We start from the raw sequence: 22,876 nt of genomic DNA on the forward strand, positions 1-22,876 counted from the left end.
AAATATAGAAGTATTTTAAAATGTTTAGTTTTAAGGGTTAAATTATAAATTGTTATGGAACATAATATATATACAACGGATATTTTCATAGATGATAGGTAATATATTTTGAGCGTATGTTACGTTTATAAATGTTTAGGAAAATACATAAGTAATTCAAACTAATTGCTTATTTTTATGAACTAATTATAACAAACCAATTAAGCTTTTGAAATTTCTTCGTTTTAGCGTACCTATTCATCAGTAGTAATATTGGGTTATCTTCTTATTTCCCGCAAATATATCTGACAAGCATGGTTACTCCCACAGCCTACCTCTTTCAAAAAGTCACCCTTCGCCACTGGTAGTTATATTAGTAGTAGTACTAAGTAGTTCCAATTAACATTCTGTAATGGGGGTTTATGTCACTTTCAAAAAGTTCAGTTTCTTGCTCTGATTTATTTACACTAGCAATACAATTATTAACTTTATAAAGCTGAGGTTGTATCATTCTTACAATACGCATCCATTAATACAACAATGAAATGTAATACAATTTGTAGGTACGTAATGAACGGAAGAAACTTCAGTAATATTAATTTAAATGACATAAAATTATAAATTAATAATAATCCAAGAAATAAAAATGAGAGAAAACTTTTATGTACACCGTGTAGTGCAAAGTGTGAGTCAGATCGCCGTTTCAAGATGCATTTAATTACAATAAACAAGTCAAGCCATTTTACAGTTTCATACAAATGCAATAGTAAATTATTTGTATTTTATTATTAAGTTATCAAAAAACAGGCCATGCCTTCAACAGATATCAATAGATAATGTAAGATAGAGTAACAGCGCTTGAAATGGAAAATTTTACGAACCTGAGCGCTCGATAATTTTACGAAAATATTGACATTATTACTTAATTGTATTTTTAAAAAAAATAAGTGTTAGAGACGGAACGATATTTTGGGGATTTTGTGAACCAGAACGGCGCTTCGGTGCATTCTGGTCCGTTTCGAGCCCTATAGAGACACAATAATTTTGTAAAACGCGACGATGTGAAATACAATATCTTCGAAAAACGCCCAGCGGTAGTCGAACCGGCATCCACTGAATGTTTTCAAATTATGTATGTTCAATAAAGAATGCTACATTCTAAAATATTGTATATTATTGCGAGGGTATACTTGCAGAACGCATTAAGTGCGTTTTTGCTATTTTTCTGTTTTAAATGCCAAAATGCATAAAATTTGACGCTCTACGTTCTGGTAAAACGCACTTAGTCATAGGATAATACTGGTGAGAAAATAGAAACCGCATTAAGTCATATTGTCATTTTTTATACTGACAGAAAGCATGATATTATGACCTATAATGCGTTCTGTGTGCACAAAATACAGGACTTGTAACATGGCATATGCAATACATGTGACGTAATGCATTCTGTCAGTACACATTTTGTCAATATCATCTGTCATTAGTGATTAGTGAAACAATTCATTGAACCATTTGAAGAATTTATTAGAATGGCTTCGTCTAAAAGAGCAAACATATATTAAAAATGTGTTGGAGATGTTCTTATGATCGCAAAAAAGATTACATTCTAAAAAATATTGAGATTAAAATTCCCGTTTATAGAAAACTAAGGAATGAAAGAAGGAAATCCAGACAAAACTTCAAGAGTTGTTTCTTTTTCAAGAGTGGACAAAGTCAGTGTGAATTTTTTTTTTTAGTAGGTACATTACACATTTTAAATAGATCAGTAATTCAAGCATTTAAAGGGCAAGAAGACGTGGGAGGACAGTTTACGTTACACGATCGTAGAGGTAAACATCCTATTCACAAAACAAGCAATGTGAATTTAATCCATATAAAGTCTCACATAGAATCCTTCCCGTTTATGGAGAGTCACTACACGAGAAAGGACTCTAAAAGGAAATATTTAGACAGTAAATTAACAATTTGCAAAATGTATAGCCTGTGTAAAGACTATTGCACAGAAAAGAGCGTATCACCAGTGACACAGATAACCTATCGCGGAGTGTTCTGCAAAAATTATAATGTATCGTTTTTCAAACCAAAAAAGGACCAGTGCACATTTTGTAATAAATACAAAGTAAGTTGCCCCGAAGACAAAATCATAATGGAAGAGGATTTTCAGAGTCATTTGAAAAGGAAAAATGAATGTCATTCTGAAAAAGAAAAAGATAAGGATAGGTCCAATAATGATTCCTCATTTATGACTGTAACATACGATCTTCAGAGTGTGTTACATATACCATCCACAGAGGTTTCACTGCTCTATTATAAAAGAAAATTAAATATGTTTAACTTAACTATTTACGAAGGTCCAAAGCCGAATAAAGGATTTTGTTTGGCTTGGACCGAAATAAATGGAAAGCGAGGGAGTTGCGAAGTTGTCTCATGTGGTCTCTCAAGCAGCTTCCATCGAGTGTAACTGAAATATCTCTCTTCTCTGGCACATGCGGAGGCCAGAATAGAAATTTGCAAGTATCTGCTCTTTTCCTGAATCTTGTTCAAGTGACACATTTAAAAGTGATGAAGCAAAAATTTTTGGAAAGTGTGCATTCCTATATGGAATGCGATTCAATACACAGTGCCATAGAAAACAGGCAAAAGTTTGCGTCGATTTATTGTGGCAATGACTGGTTAAATGTTTTTAGAATGTCTCGTTTCATTTCGAAAAAGAAACCATACGAAGCGACCATGTCCGATCCTAATAGGATCATATGGGCCTCCACAGAGTATTGGCAGATTTTGTTTTTTTTTTTTACGAGAAATGGATGTCAGCCACTTGCTCAACATATTAAGTCCATACCCTGACACACACAAATTGAAAAACAATATGTGTACTGCCAGACCCAGGATTCGAACCTGAGGCCCACGGCCGCCGTGAGCGTTAAATGCAAGCCATACGAAGCAAGCGAGCTAAAATATACTGACTTTTATGACCTCATTTTTTTATCGAATCAGTTAATAAAAAATAAAAACTTGGCGTAAATTGCCTAAAAATTAAATGTCTTAAATATGAAAAGAAAAAACCATTGACCATTCAATATAAATATAATTTTAGTGATGCGTACAAAACAATAAACGTTTTAAAAATTAGAAATTCTTCGCGTATCAACTAAATTTATTTTGTAGAAATCGAAAACATTCCACAATTATATAACAATCCATTAAAAATAAGTTGTGCCAAAAATAGGATTTCTTAGAATTGTGTGAAAAAAAGTAATATCGGACATTTTTCATTGGTGGTTTCAACAGTTATCTGCCGAGAATAACAGCCATCTAGACTTACTTCCGGAGCCCGATATAAATGATTCCGATGCCGAAAACGACGAATAATAATGAACAGTCTTTTTTTATATTAATACTGATACTAATCTAATTGTTTTCATGTATGGGTGTAAAGTGCAAGGAAATGCAAAGAATGTCAATCAGAATTAAGACTAGTCGTAATACCTATGTGGCATACTATCCTATCTGCATACCCTTCAGATATATGTTATTGTAGTTTACGGTGAATAATATTTTATTAAAAAAAAACTGTTTAAAAATAATTGTGAATTATTATTATTTTCATTGTATTTTTCGAAATTTTTCTAATTTGAAATAAACAATGTTATATTATTTTCATTCAAATAATTGCATAAATTATATTATTTTCATTCAAAATATTATTTTAATTTATATTATACCAATCTAATCATTGACATAAAAATTATAACAATAGTGCATTGTTATCATTTATCTAATAATACGTGGGAGTTAGCGAATAGTTACCGAAAGAATGCATTATGTCAACGGTCAACACAGAACAGATAATAAATAGAATACCGATAGACCAGCGATACTCAACCTGCGGCCCTTTAAGCTTTTATTTGCGGCCCGAAACACGTTTATTATCCGGAATTTCGTATATCTTGAGATTCGTTTCGACTTTGATGCAAAGATAGTGACACCCGAAGAGGATTGTCATTATGGTCCACATCAGATCTGGTATAAGAGTGCAATAGTGCACACGATTAATTTAAAAAAACACGCATGATTTTTAAAATCTCAAAAATGTTTTGTAAAAAAGGGGGGGTGGGGGTTACTTTACAAATATATGTATTTGGCCCGAAGAAAAAAAGGTTGAGTATCATTGCGATAGACTATATCCAATACGCCGCATCTTGGTGTAGGGTTTTGAATGTGTGAGTGTCCTACGAAAATAAAGCACGCATTATGCACGTGCAATAGTGTGTGTAATACACCAACATTAAATGAGCGTAAATGCATAAACCGAGAGCAGTTTTCAGTAGTCGACGTAAAACGTATTATTGACACGTGTGTAATCTGTGTAAAGTGCTATCGCCTTACCCGTTATGTATTTCAGTTCCCATTATTTCTGAGTTCCCTGGCGGTCACATTACAATTATATTTTTTTTTTAAATATCCATACAACTTATCAACATCAAATCTTATGTTTTGTATGCCAAAAAGGTTATTCTTTATAATGAAGAAAAAATATATAAATCATAAAACATTCTACGTGGGAGAAAGCTTTGAAAAAAAAGTTATGCTCTTCATGCAATTATCTCAGAATTTGTTTTAATGACTTAATGCTATCTGTCAGTATATCCTCGAATAATTTGGTTAAATAAAAAAAAATTACTACATTTTATTTTTTTATATCTTATCTCAATTATTAGAGTAATATCTCAAAAAACTAAAGTACATAGGTAATGCAATGTACCTACCTAGTTTTTTGTATGTATTTATTTCACTATGATCTTGAAATTATTGGAAAATAATACACTTTTGCAATACCGTAGACTGTAGAGAATTGATTTATTGAAATGATATTAAATACTAATCAATTTGTAGAAGTACATAGTATGTTTCAGATTACAATATATAAAAACACACATTAAAATAATATACTCGTAGCACACGTACTTATAAAATGGCCGGCTCAGGCGCGTTGTTCGCAGAGTGTTTCGAGTCCGGAAACCCCGAGAATTCTCGATCACAACACAACCATGCAACTACTATGTAGTTAGTTACCTGAAAAATATATAATACATATATGTATATATAGCAGGCGAGTTGGCGAACCTTTTTACGTACGCGTGCCAAAATTTCCCAAATATTATTTTTTAACTGTCTGATGTGCCGAGCAGTTTTTATATGGAAAATAGTTTTTAAGTTTAGTTTACACCCACGGTGGCCGCGCGGCTTGAGCGTTGGACTATCACGCCGTGGGTCTCAGGTTCGAATCGTGGGTCTGGCAAGTACACATATTGTTTTTCAATTTGTGTGTGAGTCAGGGTATGGACCTAATAGGTTGAGCAAGTGGCTGACATCCATTTCACATAAAAAACAAAATCTTTTAATACAAACGTCTTCTCTATGGAGGCCCATATATGATCCTATTAGGATCAGACATGGTCGGAAAAAAAATTAAAAATTCTATTTAAAAAATGATGATGTTCTAGATACCACTCACAGAACACAGCACACATATAGCTTTATCACTTTTTTTCAATTAAGTACGCCATACATTTCGGTCCATCAATTTTGAAACTGTCTGCCAGAATTACTAATACTAACTTCACCAAGATTTTGTTTCTTAAATGGGTAGAAATTAAATTGTTTGTTAATGTACTAATTAATTATTGGCTTGGTTCATTACGCAAAAATTGACACCAGAATTGCTATATACGATCAGATGAGATCAGATGATTATCTCGCTACAGTGGTCTCAAGCATTGTAAATCGATCAAAATTAGAGGTTCGCGGCGCGGCATCCCCCTCCGCCTGACGAGGTTAGTGTGATAATATTATATGTGACGTATACAGTTTAAGAACCGACCTATGCAATTAGATATATATTTACATTAAACGTAATGTTATTCTTGCGATGCGATCTGCCATTTATTATTATTATAGTTATTTTTCTCTTCAAACGCGTGCCATAGGTTTTCCACCACTGATATGTAGCATTAGTTATACTTTATAAATATTTTATTAACTTTTTGACAAATAATATCTCAAAATCTATATACATAAGTGCAAAATCTTCACAAATTTGATGATCTTGAAACACTAGTAACTAGTTGATGGCATTTCCAGAACATTTTAAAAATTCCTAGTTAAATAAAATTGGTAGCATATAAAATATATGCATACATTGAGAGAGGGCGTTAGTAACAATTTGCCACTTCACAAGAAAGGCAAATAAATAATTATTTTATAAGAATTTGATATATTTTTTTAGTAATCGACGAATCTGAGAGCGGTTTATAAGATAAACTATGCCTTATTCCATTGTGATTTTGTTCTATGATTTGGTCAAATGGATGTCCGTAAAGATTATATTACAAAGTTTTTCTTCAGCCAGTGGATATACATTTTGCTTTACATTTTGGCCCTAACGTGGTGCATTTCTCATGATAGCATGCCTTAATTATAATATTAACTATTACGCGTGGTTTGGATAAGTTTGTGTAAACAGATTTTCCATGCTGTTGTAATTAACCGTTTCTAAACACATAGTCTATTCTCAAACTTATTTGGCCTGCCGCCCGCCCTCTTTTCAGGAAATAAACTTCTCAACGGCTCATCTGGAAATTAAAGAATCTAGACTTGACAGTCAATTTATCAATCAATTTGTCAATTTATTTATTTTTAAAGTTAATTTAATAGAAACATAATTAGTAATTAAATCAGTAACCAGTGATAATAATATATTATACTTACCTAAGTAAAGTGCTGACCATAAGTAGTTTCAAATTGCCGTGTCATATAACCTGCAGCTCCAAAGGAATCAAAAGTTATATCGTTTGCATTCCTTTCTCAATTTGCCACCACCTTATAATGTTCTGTCCTAGGGGCGGCAGGTTATATGAAAGTATGGTGAAGCAGGCAAGTATGGTGAAAAAGTATGGCAAGTCAGGCTGGTAATAAATTTGCGGCAAAATTTCCACGTTAACAGTATAATATATGGGTACGTTATAATGACCAAAGTAAATCCTCCGTGATGCCTTACATTTTTTTTTATCGCGTTGTTATTTCTTGTAAGTTGTTGGCTATTGCTGGCCTGCTTCGTTCAGTTGTATGAGAAAGCCGATTACTTGCCCATCTTTTTATTTAATACCTCTATGGTTCTGTCCCTAAATAATGATGCGTTTAATGCGAATCAAGCAACATTTTCAGAATGCTTAATTAATTTAAAAATGGGACACGTAAAACCTTCATTTCCAAAAACTTTGTGATATCAAAATGCATTTTTTGTGTTTTGTATGTAAATTATGTAATCACTACAAATGTAACTGTATATTAAATAACACATGAAACACGTAGGTACGAACAATTTTCCAAATTTTTCATTTTGCTTCCACCGCCCCATTATCTGTATTCATCGCCCCCCAGTTGCCTCTGAGGATATTACCGCCCAGCCCACTTTGGGAAACACTGGTCTATATGAACGTGACCAATTAATACAAGAAGCATTTTGGAAGTCTAGCTTTGTTATATATTCACGTGACAGCTGTTATGATTGAGAAATTTTATACAAAAAATACACACGCAAAATCATTAGATTAATAATTAATAATATGTATACCTACATACGGAACGTTTAATTAATTCTAACCAGTAAGTAAAGCCAGACATAAAGTGAAAATGTTTTACCCTGTCAAACATGATATGAGTCAACTATGCAGGCCCGGTTTTAGGGCGATTAGACCAATTGGGCCCAATTGGACCTCGTGCTCTTGAGGGCATATAACTTTAAGTGATTCGCAATTATAAATAAAAATGAAACGATAAATAATTGAACATGGTATTTGATTTGATACAATTCTGAGAATAACAATAACAAGTTTATTAATATATTAAAAAAACACATTCAAAATTAGATGGAGTTCAAGACAATATTGTTGGAGGAATAAAAGTGGCTAATACCTACTTTGATATTGTGCAATGTTAGCTATTAATCTTATTAACTGGTGAATCTTGCATTTTTAGCCGTTAAAAAGGCAGGAAACTCGTTTAATTAGGCATCTAGACGATAGGTAAAGTGTCATACTTCTTTCTTTCAACCATGTCCGATCCTAATAGGATCATATGGGCCTCCGCAGAGTGGAGGTTTGTTTTAACAGATTTTATTTTTACGAGAAATGGATGTCAGCCACTTGCTCAACCTATTAAGTCCATACTCTGACTCATACACAAATTGAAAAACAATATGTGTAGTTGCCAGACCCAGGATTCGAATCTGGGACCCTCGACACTATAGAACGGCGCTTAAGACACGCGGAAATCGTGGGTCATACAATGAAGATTTAAAAATAAAATGTTTTTTTTAATGTAAGCATATCTATTCTTAATTCCTACTAGGAAACACCTCCCTCAAGTATTTTTGGAGGGAAAAATAATATTATACCTACGGGCCTCGCATTTCCTAGGACAGTCCCTGCGACTATGTATGGGTTCCTCGATACATTACCACATAATATTGCAAAGGTTCCTCCAACCGAAAAAGGTTGAAAATTACTGAGTTAGTTACTGAATTCTACAGCAGATTAATGGTATGTCTAGTAAACATGAATTCGGTATCGTAAGGAGGTGTAGAGTAGTTAGTAGGTAGTCGAGTGCAGGCTATTATGGAATTATGGTTAAAACAAGAGGCGAGTCCATAAGTGGATATGTGAGTCACTAGTCAACAGCCAGTCATTTAGTCTGCACTCCATGTTTTATCGACAAGGCGATGTCGGCGACGCATGCCTATCGGAAAATCTAAACTGAGCGTCCCTTTTCACGGCCCAGCGGGTCTATTCTATACAAAAGGCTGCTTTCGTCCGCTAAAACCGCTAACTAGGGTATGTTTGTATCAAATTATTAACACGTATTGTAACAATTATAATTAGCCGGTATTAATTGTTGCAATAAATTATATATTTTAACGGCATGCCCCCTGCCTGTGCTAAAATTTAGAGCATGAGCGAGAGAGAGACAGTTTCGACTGATTAACTAATTACAATACAATTACAATTATAATATTTCAATATAAAATGTATGTAACAAATACTAACACATTATCACGTTAGCACGTTAGCGGTCGATAGTCGCCTTTTGTATAGAATAGACCCGCTGCAGGGTGCAATAAATAATGTGCAATTATTAACTAACTACCTGCGAGCACCGATTATTATCTACGCTTTCATTGACGCGTGAAAAATCATTTTTATTGTGTACAAGAATTTTTTAATCACATTATGTACGAGTATTTGCCACAAAGGGTATAAATCGATTATTTTTTCAGTGCGAAAAATCAGCGGCATGAAATTATTAATAATAAAATAAATTCAAGTTATTATCATCATCATCATCATCATCATCATTATTATTATCATTTAAATTTACTCTGCAGTGATAAATACGGCTTACCCTAATTTATAATACAGGATTCCCCCAAGATGCAGAACTAACCTGCCATTGGTAATGCCAATTGGTAGGGCAATAACTCTGTTCAACCAAACCACTTCGGATATTGACATATTCCACCTGCGTGAGGTCATCCTCACGCAGGTGGAATAGATATAGGTATAGATGGGCATTGTTTTATAAATTCTTAAAATAGGGTCTGCTTAGCTCACTCAGTGTACTTCCTTGTATCTAATTTATATATAAGCATATTTTTTATTTACACTTTTCTACTGTTTAAACCTATTTTCTAAATGTCATGTTGTGAACGTCTTAAATTAACAATTTGTAATGTTCACCATATGTTTAAAAAAAAAAAAGGTAAAGGACACGTGAAGTGTAGATAGAAAGAAATTCTTTTGTCTACGCACATCCGACAATGACTCAATTAGGTGTCATTAATTTGATACGACTGGCCTAAATTTGGCCGAATTCGTAATGTCGACAGTTCGAAACGAAAAATGAAATTGGCGCCATTCTAAGTCTGCAACACATTCACTGCTGACCAAATAATTACTAATTAATTACCACGTTTAAATATCAGCCACTTTCCCAAGGGATGTCTCTGGATTTGAATGAATGCCGGTGAGGGTGGCTTTTGGGTCAGTAGGTACAACAGTTTAACGAAATAAACACGATTGAATAGCTATGAATTTGTTTGTGATTGCAGCCTGAGTACTACCGAGACGCGACGCAGTTCCGGAGGATCGGCGGAGGACCGGAGTATCGTCTGGAGATTCCTCACGCAAAGCTCGACCACACCGGAGCCTACTCTGTCATCGCCACCAACAAGCACGGCCAGGCTAAGGCCATCATTTCCTTGCAGATATTCGCCAAAGGTAACTAATACCTATTTTACATTTAACATTACATTTCGCGGACTGTTACTAAGCTTCGGCTCCTTATAGATAATCATATAGATAATAACTAAAAATCTATGCAGATCAACGGACACGTCATGATCTTTTATATATTATTATGTAAAATAATTTTAATTAGAAAACATTTAACAAGATGATTGTCTTTAGAAAACGTAAGGCGTATTTTGGTAATACAACTTCACATAATATAAGTAGGTACCGAATTAATATGTTTTAATTTTTTTTTCATTGCAACTTATTTTTTATTGAAATAAAGAGATGTTAAATTACAATAAAAAATATTTTTCTTTTTGTGGTATATTTTGTATGAAAAAAAGATCATTCAAACTAACTGAAATTAAAATAGCAAAAGATCTTTATTTTTCCAAATAGGTATCAAAGAACTATGAAGATCAATCAATAGGGAATATTATTCTTCACAATAATTCGTTCTTAACAACTACATATCTCTAAAATGAATATTAAGTCTTGTGCAAGTTGTGGTGCAAGAGCTGTTTACAGTGGTTACATGTAAGTTGTACGTATGCAGTTCATCGTGGTACACTTATTCGTGCGCCGCAGTACGTGAAACATGAGTTCGTATAACATTTTATCAAATGACGGATTCTTCGTTGAACATTTCACCGTGGAATACGTTTGTACGTATCTTACAAAATGCGGCGATAGTTTGCAAATAGTACTGTTCCAATTAGATTAACCCTAACCTAACCTAGTAAAGACATCTCATAAAATTCGCCACATGTTGTAGCATAGGTACAAATATACTCCACGGTGAATTGTTCAACGAAGAACTCGTCATTTGATTAAATGTTACACGAACTCATGTTTCACGTACTGCGGCGCACGAATAAGTGTCCTGCGGTGAACTGTTTACGCACAAATTTCCGGATACGGTTTACAGTGACGTCCCTAGACAAAATGCCGCCCGCCCCTAGGCAGCGATATAATGCCGCCCCATTTTCTTATACAGTATTTTTAACATCCATCCATGACTCCAATATCTAAGAAATATGTTGTATGTATACATTACTGACAAAATAAATACCACTAAAATGTACAAAATTAAATTTAGATATAAAAAGCGAATAAATATAGGTAATTATGTTAGACACACCCAAATCACCAGAAGTCTAAGGTTCTATTTGGTGGATATTTCTGACAAATTTCGCTTATACCATTTAGTAATAAACAGATTTATTATTTTCACATAATTTTTACTGTTACTGTTGTACAATATGTAAACAAAATAATTTTAGCTATTTCTATATATACCAAATGATTCTCCTCGATTTGACGCCCTTCGAGTAACTGCCGCCCCCAAGTGACGCTCAATCTGCCTACCCCTATGGGACGTCACTGGCTGTTTAGGCCAATTTTGAAAATAAATACGTATGTTTGTCGTCTTATGCTCACCCATCGGCTGACCATCGTAATAGGCGGTGACTCTTAGTAAAAACGTAAAAAATCTGTTTACAAAACTTAAACAATTATTATATGTGTTTTAATTTAATATCGTTTCTAGCTTACATATAGTATTTAATTGGTTTTTTTTTTAATTTTATTTCTAGGTCCTGACGAAATGGATCGTCACGCCATCAGAACAGGGTAACTATTTATAAACAAATTCCAAGTATCAATTTATATTAATATTTGTTTTTACAAGAAATGGATGTTAGCCACTTGATCAACCTATAAGGTTCATACTATGAGTCCAAATACACAGACAAAATAACAGATCGGAGATATGAACCCGACACCCACTACTTTATAAGTAGACACGTTACCACTTGGTCATCGCGGGTGACCATGAAAAAATAAAAAAATATATACAGTAATGTGATTACTGATTATAATGGGGGGGGGGGGAAATCATTTAATAGAAAATCAGCCCACAGTACTCCGAAGTGTAGCAGTTTAGAGAACTAATAACTTGCAATACATTGGCAATACTCAAATCGTGACAATAGCATGAAGGGCGTGTCTCAAGTTATAGTTATCGGTCTCTATAATAATCACCGTATTGTACAGCGTTCTTAAATTCTCTCACATTCAGCGCTCGAAATGGAAAAAAAATACGAACCGGAGCGCTCGATAATTTTACGAAAATATTAACACTTATCTAATTTTATGCTTATTTTATAAAAAGAGTGTGTTAAGATTCTTTTGTTATATTGCCGATCTAGTGCAGAGGGTCAAATTATTTTTCCACGAGACGGAGCGAAAATTTTGGGGATCTTATGAACCGGAACGGCGCTCCGGTGCGTTCCGGTCCATTTCGAGCCCTGCTCACATTGTATTTATTACTATGTTAAATAATTACAATATTTAAATAATAATATAGGTATTAATAAATTAAAAAAATATTTTTATTTTATCAGCCGCGTCGACGTACTTCCATCCATCATCCAGGAGTTGAAGGACCTGAGGTGCTGCGATAGCGATTCCGTCACTTTGGAGTGCAGGGTCAAAGGAATACCAGAACCAAGAGTTCAATGGGAAAAAGATGGAATGGTAAGTTTTTTGCCATGTACACTCCAGTATATTAAATTAATAATTATACGTGTGGTAGCCATTTTTTTTCATTGGAAACCTTTAATTGGTATTAAAAATCAATTTTATTAGTATTATTTTTATTAATCTGCCCTTGAATTTTATTAGGTACCTACATATTTTATTGTGGAATATCTTTTTACAGCCTGTTCCTGAATGCGGTGATTTTAAAATGACAATGGACGGTCAGACAGTGCGACTGACAATCGCTTCAGTTTACCCTGAAGATGAAGGTGTCTACACATGTGTTGCTTTCAATGAACTTGGCAAAGCTTACACATCGGCTTGTCTTATTGTTGACGGTAAGAATCAATTTATTCCAGTTTGTATGTTTTCAAATTTGTTGATGTACATACCATGTACTCTTAGCTCTTATTACAATACATACATTGTACTCTTAGAATCTTTTCACATGATTTCAGTCGCCCAGTGTAAATGGATTAGGGGGCATTTAGGGAATCTTGTTGTGTTGATTATGATTTTTTTTTAACTATGTCCTTGCTTTTTCATATATGGTGGTTTGTTATTCATTTTTGACAATCACAGACACCCAAACTTTGAGAAAATCACATAAATATATTATTGTGTCTTCACCCGGAATCAAACCCGGAGCCCCCGGATGTAAAGCCAGCGCCTTACGCACTGGACCACAAGAGCAGCCGGTTGATTATGATTATACATAATAGTTACTATTTCATATTGTTCGAATATATTATCTTTTATTATGTAACATGTAGGTAAGTAACACATATCAACAAAAAGAATATATTATATATATATCGATAAAATCAAAAAAATAATTATTTTTCCTTTCACACTATTAAATCATTTCACCATTTTGTAGCATGGGTAACTAACATACATATTATGTATTAATATAAAATTATGAATAAATAAATGAAACATATGTTAAATCCTGGGTCTGGCAAGTAAGTACACATATTGTTTTTTCAGTTTTCTTTTTTTCCTGTAGTTTCAAAGTGAACTTATTCCACTTCAACAAATTTTTGGCAAAAGCCAAAAAACTATTTACGGTGTTGATGTTACACATGCCTTTTGTATTGAAAAAAGTTACTTTTGTTACTAACACCGATTTTGAAGTTGATTTTTCTACTGGATTCAATGCTATTAGGTTCTTCTATACAAAAAATACTTGTTCAAAATTTTATTCTTTAAATTCTGGCATTCATAACTCACTTTCGGAAGTGGTGGAATAAGTTCACTTTGAAACTACACGCCTCAATTTGTGTATGAGTCAGAGTACGGACCTAATAGGTTGAGCAAGTTGCTGACATGCATTTCTCGTAAAAACAAAATCTGTTAACACAAACCTCCATTCTGTGGAGGCCCATATGATCCTATTAGGATCGGACATGGTCGAAAGAAAAAAAAAATGTTAAATTACCCCTTATTGTTAACTTACTGATACACCCCTGTTACAGGCGGGCTTCTCTCGATGTAAAATAATCATTTAGTAGTTATAAGTCGAAGCGTAACCCTGACCTCTAGAAACGGCTTCATAAAACATCTAATCTGATTCCTTGCTCAACTATGTAATTTTTTTTATTATTCATAAGTAAAGGCCTTCGTCCGGTGTGTGAAAATCACATATTGGGCGGAGTTGTAATTAAGATAAATTTAATTTAATTTAAAAAGTATAAATGATGATGGATGAAAGAGATAATTTTAAGATTAAATATAAGTACTTATTCAAATATAATAAATTTTGCCGCGCTTGCCGGCAACGTTCTAATTTCCACGCGCCTGCGCCGGGGTGGTCCTCGTGATTCGTCAAATCAAAAACATCACGCGATAAAATTTGGCCAATCACGAGAGTCCTTTTTGCTGGACGGCGTGGGTACGCGGAATTTGAAAAAGAGAAAAGAGTTAGTAAGCGTCCCTTTTCGAACATGTACGGACCTGCGAAACTTATTGTTAAAACAAAATATATCAACGTGTAAAGAAAATGTAAAATATAAGATTACCAAGTTACGCACGAGACAGACGTGGTTTCATTTAATTTCTCCTCAATTTAAAATATCTTTTTTTGTGAATCCGGGGTTCGATGGACACCTGAGCTAGCCGCTGGAACCCCGGATATCTCATTACCCCTTTCCATTATTGTTTCACAAGAGTATGATATCTCAAAGAATTTTTTTATCTTAAATTAGATCTTAGATATATTTTAATTATATACGAAAACTTCTCTTTCAGGGATTTATGAAATGCGGTAATAATAGGGTTAACTTAAAAATTATCTGTATCAAAAGATCACTCATTTTAGATAATATACAGTGGTTGGTTGTTATAACAGATTAAATTCTTGGAAACAGTCAATCGTGTGAAAGGCTGTATTCAACTTTATAAAAAATTGGTTGCAGTCGTTAGCAAGTTGGGCGAACACACACGGCACTGAAGTTTGAGCGCATCGAAGCAGGTATTACTTGATTCCAAATGCATTCGATTAGAATCTCCAATTGGATAAAAAAAATCCAATAAGACCTGCGTCGACGCGCTCTACTTTCGACGTGTGTCTTTGCCCACCCATTTGAACACTCCCATACTATACCTTTGTAAAATAGTCATCATATTATATTATTAAATAATATTTCAGTTCCGGAAGAAAAAGAAAACCTGTTAAGCCAGCAGCTGACTCGGCCTGCTGCTCTGCTATCAGCTGGATCAACACCTCGGTCTACACCTTGTCGGAGCCCTTCGCCATGCAGGCAAAGTTAGTAACTAGTCCTAACTATTTCATTATATTGTAAATATTATATTACACATCTATACATGCAATTCAGTGGTGCCATCTTTTTCTATGCTGATTATAGTACAAAGGCGTAAAAAATATAGTATTTCTAAAAAATATATAGTACAGGAACATTTTTCGTCTTGAATCCTTAAAAATTATAGTATTTTGGTATATTTGGCGTAAAATATAGTATTTTACATTTTTTACAGAATTAAAATTATAGTATTGTACTATAATTATAGTACGGTTGGCAACACTGACATGCATTCAAAAGATTGGTTACCTACTAACTTAAAATCTACAACAATCTTGAGTGACGTAGCTTGAGTGAGAAAAACATAATATTATACTATTCTTATAACTAGAATGCCTTATCGGCCCACATTCCCAACGTAGGTCAAAATGGAGATTTTATGGTATTTTCAAAGCATTAGGCCTGAACATTCCTTAAACGTTGTAGATAATCTATTTATATAATTTTGAAGCCTTATTATCCTTTATATTTATTTTAAACATTTATTTTGATGACTGCATAAAGTTTTTTTATTTCATAAAATAGTATTCTTTTAAACCTCTCGATTTAATGTTTTAGAATATAGTCATATTTCAGTACATCCATGTGCAGTGGTGTTAAGATTTTTTAGTTTTATTTATTTTTAAACGCATTTATAAAATCATTAGTAAAATTTATGTTATAGTGAAATTATTATTATAGTGAACATTAATAATAACATTATTATAGTGATTTACGATAAAAAATTATATTTATAATCTCTGAGATCCCAAATTTGACAAGAATTGGGCATTTTATTATTCAAAAAATGAGCATGATTAACACATTTGAAGATAACTCTAAAGATACTGATTAGAAGCTATGTCTTTGACCATTCAAATGTGATAAAACATTCTACGAATAATGATTATTTTATAATAATTATTGACCTAAGAATAAAGTAGTATTTTTTTGAAATACGCCATTTCTATTGGCATTTCTCAGTGATTAAGCTACAACATACGGCCATACCCATAAATTGACAACACCCACTGCACATGAATGTACTGAAATATGACTATATTCTAAAAATATAAAACATTAGATCGAGAGGTTTAAAAGAATACTATTTTATGTAATAAAAATACTTTATGCAGTCATCAAATATTTAAAATAAATATAAAGGATAATAAGGCTTCAAAATTATACAAATAGATTATCTACAACGTTTAAGGAATGTTCAGGGTTATGCTCTGAAATTACCATAAAACTCCATTTTGACCTACGTTGGGCATGTGGGCAATTCAAGTGAGAAAGAACATGCGACATATTGTTACAATTTAGTTTTCCTTTTCTACTTCTTATGTTAATCTAAGTATAGCTCTACATTGTGTGCTGAAACACTATTTATTATTTCAAAACTATTATAAATTAATATAATAGTATTTTTTTAATAATTATTCCTGTTTTTCATTCTATGCATCACACTGGATGGAATCTGATTTCAGAGGTAGAATATAATATAGTTTTAAAACCATTAAGCATATCTACTATAATAGTAATAATAATCCGTAGAAATATTGTTTTAATTTTTTTTTTGTGTATTATTTGTAGGGCAGCGAGAATCAGTTTCACAATCACGTGGATCTCGCGGTTCAAGATGGAAATTATGTCCGCCCAAGTTCTATGCAGTGCCATTCAATCGAGTCGCAGAAGAAGGTGATACCGTTTCCTTCAGATGTTCCATTGCTGGCCATCCAGTACCTTGGGTATCGTGGGACAAAGACGGCTCTGATATTATGCTCACTCCTAGAATAACCATGAAAGAAAAGGATGATGACAGAGTACTGCAAATCACAGATGTTAAGCTTGAAGATGCCGGCTTATATCGTGTTACTCTTGATAATGAAGTTGGAAGAGTAGAAGCCACAGCGCGATTAGATGTCGTAAACTTACGAGGTTCTCTACACGGAATCAGAACCTCTGAAAGTTCATCATTATCACCGACTATCAGAAGACAGCTGAATAGCTCTTCTCCAAAGTATGGAGACAGATTCCGTTTAAGCACAGACTTTAGAGCATCACCGTCTCCGCTTTCTAAGTGGTATAAAAATGGCCATGAAATTGAATTATCCGATAGAATATTTGAGATTCGAGAAACCAATATTATAAGTCTTATAATTGATCCTATCGATCACACCGATTCCGGAACATATACAGTAGTGCTGTCAAATAATCTCGGAGTGGCATCAAGTTGGGCTGATGTAGATGTTGTCAATGCCTCGGCAAAAAGTTCTACAGCAATTGACAATTCGCCGCCGAAAATTATAAAACAGTTGACTGATGTGGAGCTGATGGATGGTAGAGCAGCTGAATTAATGATACAAGTGGAAAGTTCGTGCGACTTTTCATTTTCGTGGATGAAAGGAACCACAGTTTTACCCGATTGTGAAATATTTAATTACATAGACTACGGAAATGGTCTAATAGCGCTTCGATTTGAAGATATTTATGTTCAAGACAGCGGAGAGTACTCATGTATAGTCAAAAATCCATTTGGTATCTCCCGGACGTCCTGCAATGTTGAAGTTTTTGGTATGAGAACAAAATATATTAATATATTTACATCACTTCCAGATTTTTATTTGATGAGAAAATATAATCAGTATTCAATATTTATTATTGAAGTATAGGTATACAAAATTTCTTTCAATAAAATAATCATCTGCCTACTTAATATAGTTTGAATATCTTCATCCATTCCTGTCATAAAATACACAATGGATGAATCAATGAATTCATGCTGATTTATCCATGGTCATAAAATGGTATAATTTAAATTCATTCCATTCTTACAGAAAACACCATTGCCATAGCTGACAGAAATGGATTTATCAGTTACCCTCAACCAGTTTTAGCCGTTGAAGGAAAGGACGCTTGCTTTTATGTTACATTAGATAGCAAGGCCAAATCGCAAATAGTTTGGCAAATTGCTGGAAAACAAATTAACAATAATACACCTGGATTCAAAGTAAGCCTTTTTATGTTAAATTTCATAAAAATATATAAAAGGAAATTAAAAAAATAATTGTTATTTAAGTCCCTAATGAAATTTGCATTTAAATTGTAAATAAATTTCTCTTCAGGTTTACTCAGTTGGCCTAAGACATACTCTCCAAATAAAAAATGTGAAAGGAAAATATTCAGGTATTGTGAGGTGTGCCGTTCAAATACCTTCATCAAACGACAAAGATGACTACTACGAAAGTCTGTGGCACAGCACAACATTGACGGTTGTACCGGCAGCATTCCTCGCCAGTAAACCTTCAGTAGACGAAAATAAGAAATTTGTGATTCCGCACTTCACAAGTAAAATTGACGACACAATCGCTGTAAACAGGGGTTCAGTGACCCTCAGAGCAACATTCCGTGGGTATCCTGAACCCACTGTCAGGTGGTCCAAAGCAGTAAGTCTAGTTTTGATGATCAAACCTATCACTCTCTTGTGGCTTATTCTAGCAGTCGTATTCAATTCAGTGTTCAACCAAGAAGACAAATTGTATATGCGTATCATTTCCATAGCTTCATTGGACGGGCATACATTTTAACAATAAGTACGTAATTTAATAATATTATTCTTAGTACAAAATACTGCTAGAATAAACCAGATTTTTTTTTAATAGAAATTCTCTTATTTCGAAAACTTAATATTGAACCCCTCTCTCTTTTGTCGATCAACTCGTCTCACCTTTGGATCAAAATTCTATATAAAGAATTAATAAATTGTATGATGTGGGGTACCAATGTTGCCATTTTTTTCTTTGTTGATTATAGTACAAAATGGTAAAAACTATAGTATTTCTGATAAAAATATAGTACACGAACATTTTTCATCTCGAATCTTTCAAAATTTGCGTAAAATTATAGTGTTTTACATTTTTACCTGATTCAAAATTATAGTATTATACTATGATTACAGTATGGTAGGCAACACTGAAGGGTACTTAAATTCCTTCCCTCCATCTTATTATTAAGTCATGGGTTGATCGAAGTGTATATGATATATTTTATCTTTTATCTCTTACAGTATAATAATTGCTACAACGCGAGTATAATAGGTTGCGTGGTAATTTATAAACTGGAACTATAGCATAGTCGGATCATGTACCTAGTTCAATCACAACTCACTTGACTCTGATAGGGCTTATAGCTAACCATATTTACCCGAAGCCAAGCTTGACTCAATTATAATTAATAACGAAGGTCAAACATAGCTTTATATAGCTAAACAGGTGACCCCTTTTCTGCCGTCTGTGTGATAACGTTTTCTGCGCGCTGTGGTGGGGGCGCCCGGATGGTGCTATATACAACTTTTGAATGAGTGAAAGAGAAAGTATTCGAAGGCCCCCACACAGCACTATAATTGTTATTTTAATTTTTCTTATATATTACTAAAAGATTTAGAAAAGGGGACATCCATAAAAAAATGACGTCACATGACTTTTGATATTTTTGAATCCCTCCCAATCCTCCACCATAAAATAATCTTTATCCCCATGTCTAAATTATATCACATTTCAGTATAATGTTCTAAAAAAATATTTTGTTCTCAAAACAAAACAAGCAAAACTTTTGTTAGTTATATGACATCACATTTTGTACAACCCTCAATCATCAGACACACTACCTCCCCTTAAGGTGTGACGTCATAATGTGGACAACTCCAATTCTTTTTGTCTCTAATGTTGAAATACTTTACTTTGAATTGTACTAACAAAGATACAGCAGTTGTATTATTATTAACAAGATGATAAATACCACGATAGCTGAGCGGTAACGTGTTGGCTTACAATGTCGTGGGTCCTGGGTTCGATACCTAGGTCTGGAAAATTCACATGTCGTTTTTAATGTGTTTGGTTATAGAGTATAGGCCTAATATTTTGAGCAAGTGGCAACATCCATTTCTTGTAAAAAAAACATAAATTTGTTAATACAATCTCCACACTGTGGAGATTTATATTATGATCCTCTTAGAATCGAACATGGTGACGTAAGGTAAATTTAATTATTTTAGTCAAATAATAAATATCTTAAAATTCAATTATTACAATAGCTTTAATTATGTTGTATATTCAATATGTGCTGCTTGCTATTTTATCAATCTACTCAACCATAATAGAGAATATTATATTTTATATTAAATTACAAATTAGCTGTCGGCGATATTTTCTCTATGCACTGATTTTATTGCAAAATCGGAATACCGTATAATATACAATTATTTTATGGTAACAGTTTTATATCTATAAAAATGTTACCATATTTAGTATATACGTTGACGTGCTTTGAATGTTTGCTCGAAAATCTTCTCTTGAACAACTATTCATCTTCATGAAATTCAAATTGTTCCAAAAAAATTGTTCTTAATTAAGCGAAATCTTGTAATAAATTTGTACTAAAGTGCAACAGATTTAAGAAGAATCGTGGTGATTTGGAGAACTAAAATTCTTAAAATGGACACCTACATAATGACATAAACACCACTTCTTCACAATTCTTCCTAAACGTGCTGCACTCTATTTGTGCATGAAAAACTTTTAATTGGTTTAATTAGATGAATATATATTATTATTATATACCACCAGTGGCGAACCTATAGCACGTGTGCCACATGTTGCACGCAAGGTAATTTTGCTGGCACGGGAAAGAATCTTAGATGAAATCAATTTCATAAAATAAATTTGCATTTTAGAAGAGAATATTGGCTATTCTTCATCATACTTGCAATATTCACGTCATTGTAATATTCACGAGTATTTGGTTTAAATGGTTCGTCACCGGTAAATGTTTTTGGGTGGATAGGTTCTAATTGTAAATGCTTGACAATCACATTTAAATAAATTTTCACTGGAGTGTTTTTAAGTTATTAAATTTCTAATAAATCAAATATACGACTGATATCGATCAACATTTTGACCCATTACCATTTTATCAGTTTAGCGACGTCTATCATTTTGCGCACTCTTGACTGCCTTCATTCGTGGTCTTTCCATGCCCATTTTTTCATTTTCATTTTTAGGCTTCATATTCATGACACACGTAATAACAGAGTGCTACCACACACCTATATGTATACATTTATAGCGCGATCTGATCAATACCACTCGATCTTTCACAGACATACTTTACTCAAACACAATTAATAAAATGTAATGTAAACCAATCTCAGGCAAGCGGCAGGAATTTTTAAAGGCACCGAGTGGTGTCCATATCCTCCATCTAACGAGCAGACATGTACAAAGAAAAAAGAAGAATAAGAAACAAATAACTCTCTGAAACTTTCATAATTTTTTATTGTATTCTTTTGTACTTAGGTTATCACTGTATGTACTATCCTCTTAGTATAATAATATATTGCTATGCGACACCAATTCTCATGAAATAAATTTATTGACTTCTTCTTTTGATAGCGTTACCACTCAATTGAATACTTTGGTCTTCTCTCCTGCTTGCCTCCAGCCAACCCAATCCTCTGCGCTCCTGCAATCTGTTATATTGTGTAGCATCCTTATGGGTATTTCAAGTGTCCTTCCTCTAGGATCATTTTCAGTACCTATGTCTCCATCATACACTGGACATCAATCTTCATGATAAACGATACAAAATTACATGACGTCCACACGAATATTAAATGAAATAAAATTTGATAACACTATTCATCGTTTTTGTTAAAGGATCAAGAAATTGTAACTGGTGGCAATATTGTGATTACAAAGAAGTCCGGAGAGACTTCAATGCTCATACGAAATGTGAATAAAATTGATGACAGTAAATATTTTATTCGCATTGAGAATCGGCAAGGTAGCGACAGTTTGTCAGCCAGAATCATCGTCCAAGATTCAGCATCAGAACTTACAGGTAATTTATATCAGTCAATATTTAAATAATTTTATTATACCTCCTGTAAATTATTATTATTAATTTAACCAGAATGTATAAAAAGAACACTTAACATAAAATAATTTATGAATCTACATACATATTCATTGGATTGTGTTATTAATAGGGTATTTATGAGAAAAGGACGCTTTTATGTTTGGTTTTTTCTTAATTATATTATCATTAATACTTAATTCAAAAATTTACATGTATAATTTTGACTGTTTAGATGTTTATTATCAATAATATTAATTTAAATCATCAAAAAAAGTTTTCATTCTTTGA

The 22,876-nt window shown here is 33.2% G+C and overlaps 1 protein-coding gene across 2 annotated transcripts in view; it reads left to right on the forward strand.

The window, feature by feature from the left end:
* The window catches only part of LOC147079460 (uncharacterized), a 179,382-nt gene that overhangs the window by 145,925 nt on the left and 10,581 nt on the right, over positions 1-22,876 (forward strand). For both annotated transcript variants that reach the window (XM_085941231.1, XM_085941235.1), the window contains exons 17-25: positions 10,148-10,316; positions 11,927-11,963; positions 12,737-12,869; positions 13,054-13,210; positions 15,523-15,639; positions 17,267-18,247; positions 18,511-18,683; positions 18,799-19,119; positions 22,387-22,570. In XM_085941231.1, coding sequence (XP_085797357.1) covers positions 10,148-10,316; positions 11,927-11,963; positions 12,737-12,869; positions 13,054-13,210; positions 15,523-15,639; positions 17,267-18,247; positions 18,511-18,683; positions 18,799-19,119; positions 22,387-22,570 — 2,272 coding nt within the window. The remainder of the gene's footprint in view (positions 1-10,147; positions 10,317-11,926; positions 11,964-12,736; positions 12,870-13,053; positions 13,211-15,522; positions 15,640-17,266; positions 18,248-18,510; positions 18,684-18,798; positions 19,120-22,386; positions 22,571-22,876) is intronic.

Source organism: Rhyacophila brunnea, unplaced genomic scaffold (assembly GCF_057557595.1).
Source record: "Rhyacophila brunnea isolate RB1 unplaced genomic scaffold, BYU_Rbru_1.0 scaffold_1, whole genome shotgun sequence".
NCBI lineage: Eukaryota > Metazoa > Arthropoda > Insecta > Trichoptera > Rhyacophilidae > Rhyacophila > Rhyacophila brunnea.